This window comes from Beta vulgaris, chromosome 4 (assembly GCF_026745355.1).
Source record: "Beta vulgaris subsp. vulgaris cultivar EL10 chromosome 4, EL10.2, whole genome shotgun sequence".
Taxonomy (NCBI): domain Eukaryota; kingdom Viridiplantae; phylum Streptophyta; class Magnoliopsida; order Caryophyllales; family Amaranthaceae; genus Beta; species Beta vulgaris.
Window position 1 is genome coordinate 9,732,192 of NC_079205.1, and position 19,560 is coordinate 9,751,751.

Sequence of the window (19,560 nt, forward strand, 5' to 3'; positions counted from 1 at the left end):
TTGTGAGTGACCCAAGTTTGACAAAATCAGGAGTATACTGGAGCTGGAAAAGGCATCGGCGTCATTCGAAATCACTGTCTCAAGAAGCCATGATCCTGCAAAGGCTAAGAAAGTCTGGGAGATCAGTGAGAAACTAGTTGGTTTGGCTTAGTAAGTTATGCAGATGTCACATGTGCTCTGCTAACTTTGTGCAAACGGGAGAGGTCTTGGCATCCAAATTTTAGGAATTTCAGATAGGAGTGGAAGAATTGAGATTCTGAGTATTTTGTAAGGAAACTTTTGCTTTGTAAGTAGTTCACTTGATTGTGATTCATAATAAAACCTACTAATCCCCTTTGGCAAATATTTAAGGATTGATCCCTTATAATCCATATAAAATCATTGCATACTTCAGATACTAGTACTACTACTAGGAATTTTGTAGTTCAATTTCCTTTTCGCGCCAGATAAAAGTATTAGAGTAACAATAGGAGGAGCAAGATCTTAAAATTCGCAACTTTTTTTTCCTTATCTACAAACATTAAAAGTTTGCATATTTTCTAAATTAAATGGTTGCACATATATGTAAGATGAATACTAAAAAGTTTTTTTTTAGAATCACGTGAGAACCCAATGGTTGGAGCTTGGGCTCACACCTCCCAACCTCATGATCGGGAGTTCGACTCTCATTAACTCCAAATTTGGGATGTTTGTGTGGATATTTGCTTGTGGGTATGAATCCCCACTTTCCAGTCTATGAAAGTTTCCTATGGGATCTCCTTGTTACCCCCTAACTCATGAGGGCTGAGCCTACTTCGCTAGTTAATTACCGAATCAAAAAAAAAAAAAAACTAAAAAGTTGTTTTTATAATTCAAAAATAAAATTGAAACTCAAAATCACCATATTCTAAAACTCTAGGATTAATACTTGATCAAATTATCAAAAATACCATTATTAGATTATTGCCAGAGAAGCCAGATATACATAGTACTAACCGTCATAGTAAAATCACTGGCTCTTTTTATGTTACTTACAAACTGTGGTGTCGTATAAAATCTACATTAGTAAAGCTTCAGCCGTTTCTTCTTTCTTGCGAAGTTTTTTCTATGGTTGAGTATTTTCTACAAAAATACAGCGCATATACATAATACATACCCTTTCCTTGGAAAAGAATCTACAGCTCATAAGCAGGGAACCTTGCTTCAGCTGGTTCATTCATATCCAAGAACAGATAAGCCATTCCTCCAAGCCCTTCAAACAGTGAATAAGGGCGGTCACCTCCATGCATAAACCCTCTGCGATGAGCCTTCGAGCTCTATCATGCAGAAAACTAGCAAATGCTTTGGCTCTATACAAATACTCAGCATTGCCGGTTAGACGATAAAGGGCAAGGAATACGTAGGTGTTCCCGCTGATACCATGGCAAATCCCAACTCTTTTAAGTAGACCTCGGTTCCACACTACTTCTGCAGCATCTACAGCAGCTTGTAGCAGTTCTTTATCTCCAAAAACCTGTGCAGAAAAGTGAGTGTAAATTTGAGTAGACACCAAAACTAATATTAATAAAAAGAGATGCTTAAACAGAGGCAGGGACCTGAAATCAACATCCACAAATGAAGAAAAGAAAATATATATCATAAGTAGCTACTGAAGAAAATTGATGCTACCTCATATGCTTTTGCTAGGGTAAGGGCTAACCCAGGAGCACCATGGCACCAATGGACAAGACGATCTGATTCACTTCCTTCACTTGAAGGATAGTTCCCACCAGGGAAACGTCCTCTAATCATATAGCGTAGCACAGATTTTATATCTTCTTGCTCATCTAGTGTCAGCTCCATACTCATCAAGACGTGCAAGATTCCAGCTAGGCCATGGGCAGCACCCCAGTACTTTTTTCCATGCCACTCGTACATCAGTGGACATCTCCCCTTCCCCAATTTTTTACCCGCTTTCATGATGTCTGAAACAATTTCCCTCTGGATCAAATGTCAACCATATCAGTATGTTACCAACTAAACATGCAAGACAACAAGAGAAATCTACGAGGAAAGGAGATCAAAAGAGCAAGACAGAAAGATGTACCATAGTGGAATAAGATATGGTGTCTTCTCCAATATGCTTCTTTAGGAAGGAGCACGACCACAGAAAACCAGTTTTTCCATAAAGCAGTTCATATGGAAGATCAGCAGGAAGCTTTATCTGCTCAGACAAGAAAATGTTCCTGAATAGAGATCCAAATGTCTATTTCAAAGATGTCACATTTTTGTGTCAAGAACATACCTGTTTGAACTCCGTGACATAGTGATTCAATAATTTTTCGTCACCAGCGTGTTTTGCAACAACAGCACCAAGAGCACAGACACCAGACCGTCCACATATAAAAGTAACATTTCTGAGATGAGATCGTCATAAAACAATCGAAGTTAATTAATATTCTGCTTGCTCTAATGTGCAAATTCATAAGTTTGTATGAGACTAACAGATTCACACAAGTTTAGACAACAGTCGATAAGTTAAATTTACAGTTAAACATATGTTCAGAATTTAGGAGAAAAGAAACATAGTACGAACTCTTCAAGGGTCGGATAGCTTGTAAATTCCCTTACATATTGCCATCGTGCCATGTACATAAGAACAACCAATTTCTCATCGATGCATATACAAAGAATATTTCATTCCATTGTTATGTATACATCACGCATAAGAGGACACCAATTATATGAGCATAATTTAAAGTAAACTAGTTGTTGCGACCGTCATTATGAAAATTAGCTACTATTTCCCTTATAGCATGTGTTGACTTTATACTATTTATAAACTAACTTTGACCATATTTAATTACTACTATGTTTAATGACGATAAATGTGCAAAGATAAATGTCTTTTTTAATTGTTATTGGGTTAATCTCAATGTATATATATAAAAATCTTATTATTTATAATTTTTAGGTGTTGTTAGGTTGATATTGTTCAGCATAAACGTTGGAAGTCCTAGGAATTGGAATTTCTTGGTGTTGTTTGGTTGACAAATTCATGAAGGAAATTACTTCCTCCAGGTAAGTGGAAATTCCCATGGAACTTTCACTTCTCATAAATCACCAAACAACATTTAGCAATTCCAAGGAAATATAATTACATGAGAAAATAAATTTCCAAGAAATTTACCCTCCCTACATTCAACCAAACGAGCACTTAATATTACATAATTATAGATGAAGTCGTGCATTGGAAAGTGTGCTAGGTCTATAAAGAGAACGTATCTTTGAAATTTTAACATGTTGATGTCTCTAGGTGAGGTGTCCACATCCATATTGAAATGTTGAGTATGACATGAGTATAAAAGGAGAAACGAAGAGTTTATGTATAAGTATAACAGGTCATCAAGCAAAACTTGTCATTTACTCTGTCAAAACTCAAAACCTAAAACGGCATGCCAGTGACCGTCACAATGGTCAATGGCATTAGCTCTACTTGGGATTTGCCACTTCCAAGTTCCAACTCCCAAGGATCAATTCCTCATAGCAACACTAGTAGGAGCTTCCCGCTGTATAAGGCTCTTCGGGTCCTCTAGCTCTAACGGACTGTTTGGTAGTTGGTCATAAATGGTGGTAATGGGAATGAATTTGTGTGTAAATTTGAGAAAAATATCCTTGTCCATTCCCATGATAATGCTAATTTATCGTAAAGTGTCCACTTTCCTTTTTGAATTTTCATTCCCATCCAATACCACCTTGTAGGTGGGAATGAGTGGTAATGAAAATTGCTTCGCTTGGAGACAAAAACACAAATTTAGGGGTGAGATTGCTTGCCCATAGAGAAAAGTGTCTCCCCATGGAGATTTTAAGGGTCCTTCCCTAATAAAATTACATTTAAAATTCATTTCCATTACCGCAATTTATTAACGATTACCAAACGGGCCGTAAGGATATAAGAGGTTTACAGGTTTTGCTGTTTCGTGCTGGACAGGCTGACTCTGTGGCAGCTCAATTCTTGGCTGATCAAAAGGAAGAAAAAAAAAACACAGCCTGAAAATCACATTACAATCTAGCTGGTGCAGGCCATGGTCCCCATAGCCTCCCCGATAATTTTCGATATCCATCAGAAGTTGAAGGTGAAAATACTAGTTATCATTTTTGCATGAAATGTTATATAGACACGCCTCCCTTGTATAAAAAAATAAAAATCTTGGTTCCCTGCTAGGGTGACCCATTTCTCATAAATCATAATTTCCACTCTTATTATAAACACAAATGACAAATCTAAACCCCGATAAATGACACATAACTAACTTGGCCTTATTTGACTAGAAATTTTTTTTGCACCAGCATCACAAGCTCAAACTAATTCCTTACCCACATATATGAAGCCAATACTAAAACTAAGCTAAAAAAAAAAAAAAAAGGAAAAACACGCACATGCAAAAACCCAAAATCTTAACTTAAACATTGTACATGTACTAAATATTTGACAATGAAAAACTAAAAAAAAGACCAGCAAAACAAAAAGAAAAAAAGATTACTTGGAACCACGGGAAGCAGAATCACAAGCCTGAATAATTTGAGAAGACAAAGCAAGATCACCCTTATTATTAGTCACTTGATAAGCTTTAAACAGCAAAAACGCTGTTCCCAATGCACCAGTATAAAGCGAATAATCTTGCACACGTTTCCCACTCTTCGCCCACGTTTCTCTCACCACCTATAACACAAATCATCAAACACAACAATTCTTAGTTCAGGCAAATCATCGAACACTTAGTGTGCACCCTGAAATTCAGAGCATTTAAACTAAAGCCCACATATCAAAACAACAATTTGAGCTTTAAAACAAACTACAAACACAAACCCAGAAAAGCAGAGAAAGAAATCTACAGCATCTTTGAGTTGCAAAGCTGAATTCTTGAGAATTTCGCAGACAGATTTGTAGGGAAGATGGAGGAGTTTTTTGAGAGAATCTCCTGTTTCAAGAGTTGAAGAAGTGATGATTGAAGATTCTGGGATGTAATCGGGCATTTCATTGGGGAAGAAACGGTCCGCCATTGTTTCCTTCTCTTGAGCTTTCTCTCTCGGAAAATGTTATGATCGGTGTGTTAAGAAGGAAGGAAGAAGGGAATAAAAATAGATGAAGGTTCTTCGAATTTTCGAGACAAACGAGGGACAGGTGGTTCATCCTACATTGCTGCTTTTACGTTCTGTGTGATCGTGTATTAAGGCTTTGCTAATTGTTGCTACTTTATGAGATTCGTGTAAAATTCGTTTGGCATTTGTTGGACATAATGACAAAATATCGCAACACTTTCGTATAGGGCTGTTCCGGAATAATTGTAATAACGGTTTTTTCACCAGGTATCCATGAGGTTTCACGAAATACATCAGGTATCCTCGTTCCAAAAATGCACCAGATGCCCTTGTGATTTGCATAAAATGCACCAAATACCCTTAATGACTAACAGTGTTAAGTTTTCGTTAGCTTTTAGGGTTAATTAACCCCTTTAATCCTAATTAAACCTTAATTATTCCTAATTAACTAACTAATCCCTAACTTTTAACCCTACCTTAAGACTAAACCCTTAACTTCAAACCCTTACCTAACCTTAACCCCCTAACTTCAAACCCTAATCCCACCACCACCCAACCACCACCACCACCCCTCCCCTTACCCACCCCGCAGCAGTCCACCACCCCACCCCGCAGCAGTCCACCACCCTAATCCCACCACCACCCAACCACCACCACCACCCCTCCCCTTACCCCAGCCCGCAGCAGTCCACCACCCCCACCCACCCCAGCCCGCAGCAGTCCACCACACCCACACCACTTCCCCTCCCTTTGCCCCACACACCCCCATAACAGTCCACCACCCCACCCCATCCCCGTTGATTCCCCCACCCCCGTTGATTTCCGTCAAATGCCCCCACCTTGTTGATTTTTGTCAAATTCCCCCAACCCCCATCAATTTTCGTCGAATTCCTCTCCACCCCCGTCAATTTCCGTCGAATCCCCTCACCCCTGTTTCTTCACTTTCGATGATTTCTGTCGAATACCCCCCACCCGCATCGTTTTTCGTCGAATCCCCCCAACCCACGCCGATTTCAACTAACCGACCCCAACGATGCGGGGGGAATTGGAGATCTGTTGTGTCGTTTGTTTTTGACGGAGGAGGAGGGAGTTCGACGGGGGTGGGGGAGGTGGGGGTGCTGCGGATGGTGGGGAGAAGGGGGTGGTGGGGAGGGGGGTTGCTACGGGGGGTGGGGGAGGAGGGTGGTGGTGGGGGAGGGGGGCTGCTATAGGGGGTGGGGAAGGAGGGTTGGGTGGTGTGGTGAGGGAGGAGGGTTGAGGGTTGGGGTGGTGGGGGAGGGTTAGGGCCGGGGGTTAATCTTAGGGTTAGGGTTTAGGTTAGAGTTAAAGGTTAGGGTTTAGGGTTAGGGGTTAATAATGGCAAAATGTAAATAAAGCTAACGAAAACTTAACACCGTTAGTCATTAATGGTATTTGGTGCATTTTATGTAAATCACAAGGGCATCTGGTGCATTTTTGGAACAACAAGGGTACCTGGTGCATTTCGTGAAACCTCAGGGATACCTGGTGAAAAAACCGTTGTAATAATGTAAAGTTACAGGTGGTGCTAAGTACTACCTTAGTTTCATAATATATACTTTTTCATTTTTAAATACGTGTAACATTTTCCTAAAATGAATATGTCATAATAAATGCTATCAAGTTTTTTTTGGAAATTTTTTTCATTTTAATTACCAAAGTGTCATTACTTAATATTTTCAATACCTCAATTAATTCCCCATCTACCACCATAAACCACATTTATTACCCAAACCGTTCCCTCTTTTTTTATCTCCTCACCTCATCTGATCATCTCTCTCTCTTCATCTCATCTAATCTCATTACTTTTGGAACTTTTCCCAAACCACGAAAACCCTAATTCATCAACACAAAGCATCTCAATCCCTAAACCACGAAGAACCTTAATTTCCTGCAAAATCAGTGTTCGAATCTTTAGATCTTTTTTTTACTCCGCGAATCTAGACTTCTCCTTCTTCTCTCTTCTCTAAACCACGAAGAATCCTAGTTTCCTGCAAAAACAGTGTTTGAATCTTTAGATCTGACCTTGTTTACTTTGCGAATCTAGTTTTCTCCTTCTTCTCTCTTCTCTAAACCATGAAGAACCCTAGTTTTCTGATCTTGTTATGGAGGCTTCGAATTCTGCCGACGCGATTTCCACATCCGACGACTTATCAGCAGAAGAAGAAGCGTGGTTGTTGCATAAATTAGATCGTTACAATAATAATTCTTCATATGAGTCCTACCTTGATAAAGGTCGGTATGTCGCTGAATCTTCAACAGCAACTTGGAAATTGGCTGTGGAGCCTGATGTTTCTGAAGTGAATTACATCATTTTTACACGTGAATCTGATGCTAGAGCAACAAAGAAAATTGATTCAACTGAAAAATCGCCACAAAAGTCATAAAAGTCCCCTGTTCTTGATGATGAAACTTCTTGTGTTAGAGATTCGACCAAAAAGGCAACCGATTCTGAGTCAGAATTCGATGCAAATGGATCTACTTGTTGATTTTGTGGGATCTCATATATGGGTGACTACTTTCTAACTCCATGACTCAAATTATTCCGTTAGATCTTGATGATCTTTATTGACATGTGCATTGCCTGTGGGAACTTAGTTGTTGGCTTTCTATGCATGTGGTGTTTTATGATTATATGTTGCTACGTTAGCGTATTTTATGGTTAGGTGTGGTATATACCTTGATTTTGTTCTTTTTCATGCTTTTAAGTGGTGTTTTTATGTTCATTCATGGGTTAAATGTTGTGGATAGGTCTGCTAGTTGTGTTTTATGGTTAGATGTGAAGCCATGCTAGGGTATTTACTGTTTAGGTGTGGTATATACCTTGATTTTGTTCTTTTTCATGCCTTTAAGTGGTGTTTTTATGTTCATTCATGGGTTAAATGTTGTGGATAGGCCTGCTGGTGGTGGTTTATGGTTAAATGTGAAGCCATGTTAGGGTATTTACTGTTTAGGTGTGGTATATACCTTGATTTTGTTCTTTTCATGCCTTTAAGTGGTGTTTTTATGTTCATTCATGGGTTAAATTTTGTGGATAGGCCCGCTGGTGGTGGTTTATGGTTAGATGTGAAGCCATACATGTTAGGGTATTTACTGTTTAGGTGTGGTATATACCTTGATTTTGTTCTTTTTCATGCCTTTAAGTGGTGTTTTTATGTTCATTCATGGGATAAATGTTGTGGATAGGCCTGCTGGTGGTGGTTTATGGTTAGATGTGAAGCCATGTTAGGGTATTTAATGTTTAGGTGTGGTATATACCTTGATTTTGTTCTTTTTCATGCCTTTAAGTTGTGTTTTTATGTTTATTTATGGGTTAATTGTTGTGGATTGGCCTGCTGGTGGTGTTTTATGGTTAGATGTGAAGCCATGTTAGGGTTTTCAATGTTTATGTGTGGTATATACCTTGATTTTGTTCTTTTTCATGCCTTTAAGTTGTGTTTTCATGTTCATTCATGGGTTGATTGTTGTGAATAGGCCTGCTGGTGGTGTTTTATGGTTAGATGTGAAGCCACTTTTCTATGTTGCACTATGTTTTATTAGCTCCTCTATGATGAAAGTTTGTGACACACACTAGAATACACGTTACAATTTTGCCATTTTTTATGCCACCACTTGATAGCATTGAAGAGAGCTATTCAGGCTTGTGTGTAGTCATGTATGCCATAGACTTTGTGTTGGATATGTTGATTAAGTATTAGAAACCTGAGAGGATATGAAAGTAAGTTAAATCCTCGATGAAGAATGAGGTCAAATATGAGAAAAAAAATCCTGAAGTCTATGTATGTATGCATTATCTACCTTAAGTCACTAGTTTTCTCTGCTTTCATGTTTGATGAGGCTACTAAATTGGCAGTTTGTAATGTGTGTTTGATGGTGAATGGGGACTTCCTGAACCAAATGATGTATTGATACTTTTGAGTAGATAACATGATAAGTCTATCATACGCTTTACAAAAACTTGCTTTTCAGCTTTCGGCATTATCATTTACAAAAAGTGGCCTGCAATATGCCTTCTCTTCTTAAAATTTACAAAACATACTAGTATTAATTCATTACAATATGCCTTTTGCCTTTTGCCTGCTGCCTGCTACTCTACTGTACTACTCTACTCTGCTTGCTGCTTGTTGTTGTGTTGTGCTTGCTACTTGCAGTTGTGCTAAGCTTGCTGTCATTGCTGGTTGGTGGTTAAGATTTCTGGACCAAATTCCATGCCCTCCCACATTGGATCTACTCCACTCATTATGTTTTCATTTAGATAGTTCATTGTGTCATTGATTAATGGCTTTGAGACCTCAACAAATATGGGTAATTGACCCAACCTGTCCATTCTTTTCTTCCCTTTATGAGGTTTTTTGTAGTTGTTTCCCCCCTTTACTTTCATGATCTCAATCATTACGTACATAAGATGCAGCCATGTGTAGTTAATTATCCTTGCATCATAGCAATTATATGCATCAACAACACTCTCTATTAATTTGTCAACTGTATCTGGAAAATATTGATGTTGTATGGACTGAATTGCTTTGAAAAATCCCAAATCAAGGCAGTTAGATATGGGGATTGGGCGGGTTAACATATTAGATGCATATCAAATCCATCTTGCTTTGCAGCTTCCAAAAATTGCATGTCATCTGGTCTAATGTGGTGTCTGGCATTATCTTGTTGGATCCAGATTGTTTTGCACCCAAAATCAGGCCATTTTGCCCTTATTGCTGGTAATAGCACATTGATTATTAATTCCTTGATGGTTTCCTTAGTTATACTCTGTTTTGATTTTGTTTCTATGGTGCCTGCTGGTCTATTTAAGATGTTTCTTTGTGCTGGAATATAATCTACAAATGGAAAAATGCCTATTTTTCCATCCCAAATGACCTCTCCATTAGGCGTAATTATCGACCTTGCAATTGCAGCTTCAAACATCACCTATGTGATGAATTTCTTTGAAATGACAAGCCCTGTATGGGTCCTCTTCTTTAGAAAGTAAGTAAAATCTTTGTGTAATTCTGCTCATAAAGAACCACTTCTCGTCTATATGCACCATATTGTATAGACAATCAAACATTGGCTTGCTTCTAACTGTGGGTGGTATGATGTGTGACAAAATGAACTTTAATCTATCAGTTTTGTGCTTTGGTGTCAATTTTGGTTTGATGGAATTTGTGTGACTCCTGATAGGCGTGTCGCGCACCTAACAAAAATAATCTCCTAATTAACCTCCTAACTATGTAGCAGGGCAAGTCAATGTCGAATCCACATGGATAAACAGTATCAAACACTAGGTATCTCGACTCAATTTAACTAAATAAGTGACAACCAATGATCAAAAGGGTGTTGAACTAATAATAATGCTAAACTATGACAACTACTAGGAACACACAAGGTATAACCAATCAATAAAGACATCTAGAATTAAGTATCCCCACTAGCATGAACAATACATGAATACTTTCCATCCAAATAAACATAATCAATGATTCAAAAGGAGTAATGCATTCTATAACTACCAAAGATCTCTCCGGAGTACCAATGACTATTCTAAACAAGCAATCAAACCTATTCCCATGGAATCATGTAAGAAAGAGACATTAAACATGGCATCAAAATTAAATTCCTAGTAATCCTATCTACTTAATTTTTTTTTTTTGGTAAATAAGTAGTAAAAATAACCAAACAACCAATACACCTAATGGAGCAGCAAATCAGCTACCCCCAAAAACAACTGGACATGCCCAGCTAATTACAACCCCTCAATCCACTTCCTATCTTCTTCTTTAACTTTTCTTCCTATAAGCTGCACAGCTCTATTTTTTACAATGAACTTAATATGTTTAATTGTACTATCAACAGAATTAACAATGTTCTCCCAGAAAGCTTTGTTCCTATTGCACCAAACCAGATAAACAGTAGCTGCAATAGCTGCCATAACTACCTGCCTCCTGAATTTAGACCCACTGTATCTGCTTCGAATCCACCTGCAAGCCTGAGGTAAGTTCCTAGCACTCCAGCCAATACCAAGCCAAGCTGCTACCTGTCTGATACATCTGTCACTAAATTCACATCCAAAGAATAAATATGCAGTATTTTCAATATGTTGAGCACAGATTTGGCAATTCTCATTATCACTAATGCCCATCTTTTTAAGTCTCACACTGGTTTTAAGCCTCTCCCTCATAGCCATCCACATGATAAATCTGTGCTTAGGAATAGAAAATCTGTTCCAAACACAATGACTCCATTGCTGATGAGGTGTAGTGATGTGTACTTCATTATAATGCTTCTTGATACTAAAAGATGTACTGCTCAGCCACTGACTACCCCCCAGTTTCTCATGAAGCTCATTTTTAGCTCTACAGATGTGCTTCCATGCCCAGCTAGCTGTAATAGGGGCCTCATATGAATCCCAAGCTGCCTCTTTAATATAGACAGTGCTCACCCATTTGACCCAAAGATTGTCCTTCTTTTGTGCCACGCACCAAGCCAACTTACTCACAGCAATCAAATTCCATATATGGATGTCCCTGAAACCTAACCTCCAGCTTTCTTCTCCTTTCAAAGATCCTCCCATCCCACAGCTCCTGGTTTACTATTCTTGTATGAACCAGACCAAAGAAAATTCCTGCAAATACTATTGATCTCTTGTAACACACTCTTAAGAAATAAGAATAACTGCCCCCAATAAACATGAATACTCATTAGGACACTCTTCACAAGTTGGCTGCGAGCTGCAAAAGAGAGATTCCTTGAGCTCCACACACGAATTCTTCCCACCATTTTACTGATCAGCTCCACACAATCTCTCTGTTTCATTTTGAGGGGGGAAATGGTTACTCCTAAGTATTTAAATGGAAGAGAGTCAGTAGAGAAACCACTAACATCTTTTACCCTTTGAATCTCATAATCATCCATCCCAGCATAATACACTTCTGATTTGTTCTTGTTCACCTCTAACCCAGATGCATTAGAGAACATCTGAACACCTTGGAGCAGTCTCCATGACAGAATAGTAATAGGTCATCAGCAAAGCTCAAGTGTGTCAACTTGAGCTCTTTGCACATGCTATGGTATTTGAACCCATGTTGCTCACTCACATAGCTAAGGATTCTATCCAGGTAGTCCATACAAAGGGCAAAGATTAGAGGAGATATGGGATCTCCCTGTCTTAACCCTCTCTGAGCCTTGAAAAAACCACACATGGACCCATTAATCATGATTGAAAACATAGGAGTAGTAATGCAAAGCATGATTTTGTCCACAAAACCACTAGGGAATCCCACTCCAGTAAGCATTTGTCTGACAAAGTCCCAGCTTATTGTATCATATGCTTTCTTTAAATCCAGTTTCATCATACAACTAGCCCTAGTAGTCTTCCTATTATAAAGCTTCACAAGGTCCTGGCATGTAAAAATGTTATGTAATATGCTCCTTCCTGCAACAAAGGCACCTTGCTTACAAGACACAACCTCAGGTAGGATCAAGTTAAGCCTTTCACTAATCAATTTAGTGATGCACTTGTACAGTATTGTGCAGCAGGCTATTGGTCTGAATTCAGCCACATTTTCCGGACATCTCACCTTTGGGATCATAGTGAGGGTTGTCACATTGATTACCTTTAGTAATTGGCCAGTACTAAAGAAATCAAGGACAGCTGCTGTAATGTCATCTCCTACAATCTCCCAGCAGTGTTTAAAGAATTTACTGTTAAAACCATCTGCCCTTGGGGCCTTCTCATCAGGAATACTAAAAATAACCCTATTTACATCATCTTTTGTAAACTCTCTGTTAAGAATCTGGACATGGTTTGTTGTCAGTTTGTTCCCTTTGTCAATAAGGGACTCTAGAACCTGCCGCCTTTACTCTTTTCTTGCAAATAAGTTTTCATAGTACTCCAGAAAAGCTACTTCAACATCCTTCTTGTTGTTCACCTATATGCCATCACTTCTATTAATGGCATGAATTTTATTTTGAGTCCTCCTTTGCGTAATTGCTTGGTAAAAGACTCTAGTATTCTCATCACCACACTTGAGCCAATTGATTTTGGCTTGTTGTTGCAGTAAGGCAAATTGGTTCTTCTTTGCCCTCTTCAAAGCTAATAGGGCCTCCTTCTCACTTTGCCCATAGCCACTGTCAGCAGGGTTTCTATGAAGCAAGTCTTGGGCCTTATTCAGCTCATGTTGAGCTTTAATCACAACAGCTTCCACATCACCAAATCCCTCCTTGTTCATGTTTCTTAATGCAGCCTTCACTTTCTTTAGTTTCATACACACTTTCCAGGCTTGTCTCACTGTAGTCAATAGTGAGTTATGGTTGCACCACATGTTATGGAATTTAAACGGTCTCTTCTGTGCTTCATCTGGATACACGCATAGCAAGATAGGAGTATGGTCATAATTACCTTCAGGTAAAAAAGAAGCTTCAGCCATATCATACTTATCCACCCAGTCATGAGTGGCAATAACTCTATCAATTCTGGAAAACACCCTGTCATTTCCCTCCTGTTTATTATTCCAAGTGAAATGTCTTCCTGAAGCCTTCACATCCACAAGCTCACAGGTCATTAAGCACTCTCTCATAGGAGCCACCTCTGAATTCCTCACATTTGAACCAACTCTATCATCAACCTCACTAAGCGCATTGAAATACCCCATTAGGATCCAAGGAGACTTCCTATGCCCTGCAATATTCTTCAAACCACTCCACAATTCATTCCTGCTACATGGGTCATTGAACCCATAAACAAATGTGCATTCAAAGCCATCACCATTCCTAGGTTTGATAAAGCAATGAATAAATTGACTATTCATATGAATGATATCCACAGAAAATGCTAAAGGGCACCAACCAATCATTATCCTTCCATTTGCATGACAACTATTGTTATGGGTAAAACACCACCCTTGGCATAGATTTAGATAAACTACACCTAAGTTTGGAGTCTTAACCCGAGTTTCTAAGAGGCTAAACAGCTTAATGTTATGAGAAGCAATGAATCTCCTCACCTCCTGTTATTTCATCTTGCTGTTTAGACCTCTTACATTCCACGTTAGGATATTATGCATTTGGTGGAGGGAGTGTCACCCCCCGCCCTTCTTCCACCACATTAACAACTCCACTATTTTCCATGTTTACCACATTAGCCTCTTCTGATCTGTCCCCAATTCCTATCTCCTCCACTGGCTTCTCAGTGGCAGGCCCCAGTTCCTTCTCACTCTCTTCCAGTAGTACCTAGAATGCATTATGTACAGGTACTACCTCTTGCACAGTACTAGTTCTAGTCTGATTCCCCATAACAGTGAAGCCATCATCATCTACTTGCTTCTTAGGCCTCCACACTTTCCTCCCTATTTGTTTCCTACATTGGGCTTCTTCATGTCCAATCCCAGCACATTTGCCACACTAAATTGGTCTCCATTCATACTCCACATTCTGCTCCACTATCACACCATGCTCATTACAAAACTTTAGTACATCAGGAAAACTCTGCTTAACATTCACTTCCACCATCTCGAGCAAAACTTAATCTCTCCTTACTCTTCGTGGCAGCATCCATCTTAATCATTCTTCCCATTTGCCCCACAATTTTCGACAAGCTCCTTTCACCCCAATACTTAAATGCAAGACTAGGCAGTTTTATCCATATAGGCACTATATCAACATTTGTTTTATCATATTCCATATCAGCTTCCCATATTTTAGTAATCAAAGGCTTATGGTCAAAGAAATGGAATCCCTACTGATTCACCTTCAAGCATGCTTCTAATGTTGTAAACCTAACAATAAACATACCCTTCCCCAATCCTGCAATTTTATCTATTCCATGTTTACCCCAAACTCTCTTAAAATATCCCTCCATTACTGAAAGTGGTGGATTAGCTCCAAGTACATAACACACAAGAGTAGAGGACCAGTATTCAACCTCCTCTTGTATATCTGTTGATTCAATAGAAACAATATTGGTATTTAGAAGAACACTTACCGGGGTAGTAGTTCCCTCCACACCTTCCGCCCATGACAACCGTGTCGCACTTGCCGGCTTTGATCCATATTGAATAACATTGAGCCAATCAGACATGACTGCCTTTTCCATCGCGTGTTGAATCTGGTCACCAATTGTCGCCGGAGTTCTCACTACCGTTACTTCAGCTAGCTCATCCTCCTCAGATGGATCATTCTCCCGTATCGGACTTGGTATTCTCATTGCCTCAACCCCTGTAACTTCATCCACTTATTCATACTCATACTCTTGATTGAATCAATGAATCCATCTAGATTCAATTCCCATTGAAAACAAGATATAAGGAATCAATTCAAAATCATCTATCCCTAGTATAATAATGAAAATAAGAACAATTCAATCAAGCAAGAACAATTAATCACATCAATTTGGGATTAATGGAGGAATTCATGTATTAATCAAAGGTAGGGTTCAACTTAACCCTAGATTATAAAACTACTCACTCATAATTGAAATAACAAAGCAAATAATAAATAAATTGAAAGACATAATAATAATAAAGGAAAAGAAGATATTAGAAAAACTTAGTCTTTACTTGAATGAATCAAACTTGTAGAATTCAAGGTTCAATGATGGAGTTTCCTCTCAAAAAGCTCTCTAAAAAGTAATAGTCTATTCTCTAATAATGAAAAAGTACTCAAAAGTATGTTTTATAAAACCTAATATCGTTTTCATAAACTAAATAAAAGAAATAATTAAAACCGCAAAATAAATCGGGCGTCAGTGTGCACGGTCGAGCGAAAAGCTGCACGAGCATGCAGGACCTTGCACGGGCAAGCAGGAAGTTGCTTGGGCATGCGCGCGAAACAGAAGGTTTTCCACGATTTTGTTACAATTATGCACGGGCAAGCGAGATCTCACTTCGCCGTGCGCTTTGTTGCGTCGGCAAGCGAGATCCTGCTTGGGCGTTTGGCTTGGTGCGTGGGCAAGCGAACTTCTGCTTGGTCCCGCAAAGAGAGTAATATTTGATATCGCCATTCCTTCAACTCCAAAAGCACTGAAACTCATCTTCTCGCATAAGAAAAACGCCATCTGGACCATCTACGAACCATATTAGCTTCTCTTAGCCACAATCGGCTTCAATAACCTGAAAATCACATGAAAGATCCGAAAGTATCTCGAAATAACATAATGGTTCAAAAGAATACCTAAATCATGCAATTAGACCTAATATGCACTAAAATCTTCATGAAAATGAGACTTAATACCTACCTATATCCAACTAAAACCGACTTATCAACTCCTAAGTATTCCTCTCTTGATAAGCCTATAAATGGTTGAAGGGCTAACCTCTAAAGCGGTTCCAAATGACCTGATGGTAGTTCTTTGCTTTAGAGGAACTGCCCTAAGATCTTCCTCATCTGTTATCAGGGGCTTTCTCCCACTATTGATTTTTTTGCTGGATACATTAACCTCCAAACCAGCCAACTTTTGTCTTTTGGCCTCTCCCCAAATTCTATTGACAGTGAATCTACTTATGGCATATTGAAGTACAACATGATTCACCATCCCCCTAGGCAACACAAGCTCGGGTGAAGCAGCTGAAAAAAGGTCAAGGACTAGTTGTCTTCATTGATTGTTTGGTAAATTTGGTTTTTTAGTTGAAATGTTATTTTCTTATTCATTTACATGCTCTGTGTTGTCATGTTCTTCATTGTTAGAATTCGAATCAGAGAAGTACCATACCGCATCATCTTCATCAGCTCTCATTTGTTGTTCCAAACTTAGGAGCTCTTCAACACTTATGTCAGGTGCTGAATTCTGCCCCGGCATACCTTCCAGCAATAGCAGTTCCTCTTCATCCATGAAAAATTCATCTCCAATTCCAGTAAACACAACAAAAGCCTCAAAGTCGTGTTCATCCATTGAGAATGTGTAGAAAAAAAATTTTAAATTAAAGTGCTCAGTGCGTGCAATGAAAGAAAGTGACAGTAAATTTTTTTTTAATTTAAGTGTGTTTTTCTAAGAAAAATCCCTTGTTGTAAAGATGTGAAGTGTATAGTACTCCTTATATAAGACGTGATGACAGTGTAATTTTGGAGGCAAAAATTCAAATTTTTGCTGAATTTTAGAAGTGGTCCCAATTTTTAAAACTTCCCTCCCTTTTTGCTTTTAATCTTTGCTGAAAATGACAGTTGTGTACATTTTCTTTTGGTAATTAAACACTTAATTGAAGTCCTCAAAGGTGGGAAAAAGTGGTCCCCTTACTTTCTCTCTCTAGGAGCATTGGTCTGTGTGTCACTTCTCTATGTTGCACTTATTTAGAAACTGAAGAAGTATGTATCTATTTCCACACAAATCAATGGTGAGGAGAGAGTTTTGATTGCATCTATACAAATATAATAAAAGGCTTGCGTGACAATCTATACACGCCACGTGGCACTTTTGTTATTCCACTAGAATTGTCCAATATGTACATTAATCATGTCAATTAACAAAAGTAAAAATTAGCTTGCAAAAAAATTTGAACCCGTGATCTCTTGCTATTATAGATGACACAAATACCATCTCAACCAACTTTTAATCATGCTTTAAGTGTCCACATTATTATATTTGTATCTTTGAAATGTTGAGTTTTCCTTAATATCACAACAAGAATCCGCGCTTTTAGCGTCTGAATTTACCGCCCGGCACAATCAGACGCAAATTATCGTCCGTTTTTGTAAAGTTAGCGTCCGCTTTTGGAACGGACGCTAATTAGCGTCCGCTTTTCTAAAATTAGCGTCCGCTTTTGGAACGGACGCTAATTTGCGTCCGCTATCTAAAATTTAACGTCTGTCAAACGGACGTTGAAAAAGGATTTTGCTAAAAAAAAAATTTATTTCCTAAATTCCTAAATTGTCGTCCGTATTCCATAACCCTACCCCTTTGCCTTCTCTGTCCTCATATAAACCGCTCAATCCTCATCTCATCTCCTCTCTCCCTCAATCCTCACCAAACACACTCTCTCTCATTTCATCCTTACTCTCCTTGGCTCCTTAGGTTGGATTTTTTTGGTGGATCTCATGTGAAGGAGGTTCGATCGATTTCTGAGCTAATCACCATCGCAGATTTTCATTTTAGGGTTAGTGATTTTTTTGAATTTTTTATCTGGGTTGTTTTAGATCTAATTTTTTTTGTTAATTTCTCAACTGTCCTTCCCCATATTTATCCTCTCTTTTTTTTCGATTTTTATTTTCGAATCCTTTTTCGTATGTTTTTTTCATTTTCTCTTATTCATTTCTTTTTTTTGGGGTTTTTTCTTGATTTTTTTGTCGGGTTTTTTTCCTAATTACTTTGAGGTTTTTTCTTTTTCTCATCAAATTTGGGGTTTTTTGGGGAGAATATATGATTTTGGGTATGTATTTATTTCGTTTAATTGGGTTGCTTAGGATTTTGTTTTTTTATTTTATTTGATTTTCCAGGTTATTGTTCGACAATTTTTTTTTTTTTTTGAGTAGGTGAGTCGGGTCGTGTGTGTGGTGGGTGGGGCTGGGTCGGTGGTTGTGTTGGGGTTTAGTGGTTCCGGGTGGTGGGATGGTCTGGGTCGTTGGTTATGTTGGCGTTTGAATGGGGTTGTGATGGGTTTGGATAGGGTGGTCGGGGCTGGGTGATGGGTTCGGGTGGGTGATTGGGGGCTGGGTCGTTGGTTGTGTTAGGGTTTTGGTGGGTTGGGTGGTGGGCTAGGCTGGCTCGGGTGGGGTTGGGGCAAAATAGGTTCCAGATTTATTTAGTTATTCATTTAATAATTCTTGTTAATAATTGTTTTATTTCTGGTTAATTTCATTAATTTCTTTGTTTTTGTTGATTAGCAGGGTTATCAGATTTGTGTTTGAGTTCCAGATTTGAAGTTGGTTTCGATCCAGATACCAGATTTGAAGTCTGTTTTGGTTCCAAATTTTTGTTGTGGAGTTTAAAGTGTACATGTAATTATATGAGATTTGTATTAGATTTTGTTCTAAGTATACTAGAATTTAGTTCTAGAATTATGTTTTTACTTGTATCTATATTTATTATCAATAATAATTGAATTGATTAATTTGTTTGCCTTAATAACAGAAGTATGGTATTTGCATCATTTCATATCTTATTACATTTAATATCAGTTAATTAAAAGCAAAAAGCCATTACATTTAATACTAGTTAACCAAAAGCAAAAAAAAAAAAAAAAAAAAAAGAAGTGCAATAATGTAATGCGTACCAATAACATTACCGACTGCTTCCAACAGTCAAAACGATGCAAATAGCGACTGCCAGGGAGACTGTCAAAACGGACGCTAATTAGCGATTGCCAAGGACATGGTCGCTAATTAGCGACTGTTGAGGACGACGGTCGCTAATTAGCGGCTGCCAAGGACACGATCGCTAAATTCGAAATATCATACGCTAAATATTTAGCGTCAGCTCTGCGGACGATATTTAGAGAATTAGCGACCAGGGGTTTTGCATCAGCCCTTTAGCGTCCGTTGGCGGATGCTAATCTATTTAGC

General features: G+C 38.5%; 2 protein-coding genes across 2 annotated transcripts; both read right to left on the reverse strand.

Moving 5' to 3' along the window:
- Positions 1-916: 916 nt before the first annotated feature.
- On the reverse strand, positions 917-5,245 carry LOC104891617 (lanC-like protein GCR2). Its single transcript, XM_010677327.4, has 6 exons — positions 4,855-5,245; positions 4,503-4,681; positions 2,264-2,375; positions 2,066-2,182; positions 1,648-1,959; positions 917-1,492 (listed from the first exon to the last, which is right to left on the reverse strand). Exons 1-6 carry the CDS (start codon positions 5,020-5,022, stop codon positions 1,196-1,198), a joined length of 1,185 nt encoding a protein of 394 aa, XP_010675629.3. The 5' UTR covers positions 5,023-5,245; the 3' UTR covers positions 917-1,195.
- A 6,778-nt stretch (positions 5,246-12,023) lies between these two features.
- Positions 12,024-13,925, reverse strand: LOC125496470 (uncharacterized). Its single transcript, XM_048641933.1, has 2 exons — positions 13,094-13,925; positions 12,024-12,742 (listed from the first exon to the last, which is right to left on the reverse strand). The coding sequence occupies exons 1-2, from the start codon at positions 13,923-13,925 to the stop codon at positions 12,024-12,026; spliced, it is 1,551 nt and encodes a 516-aa protein (XP_048497890.1).
- Positions 13,926-19,560: the final 5,635 nt, after the last annotated feature.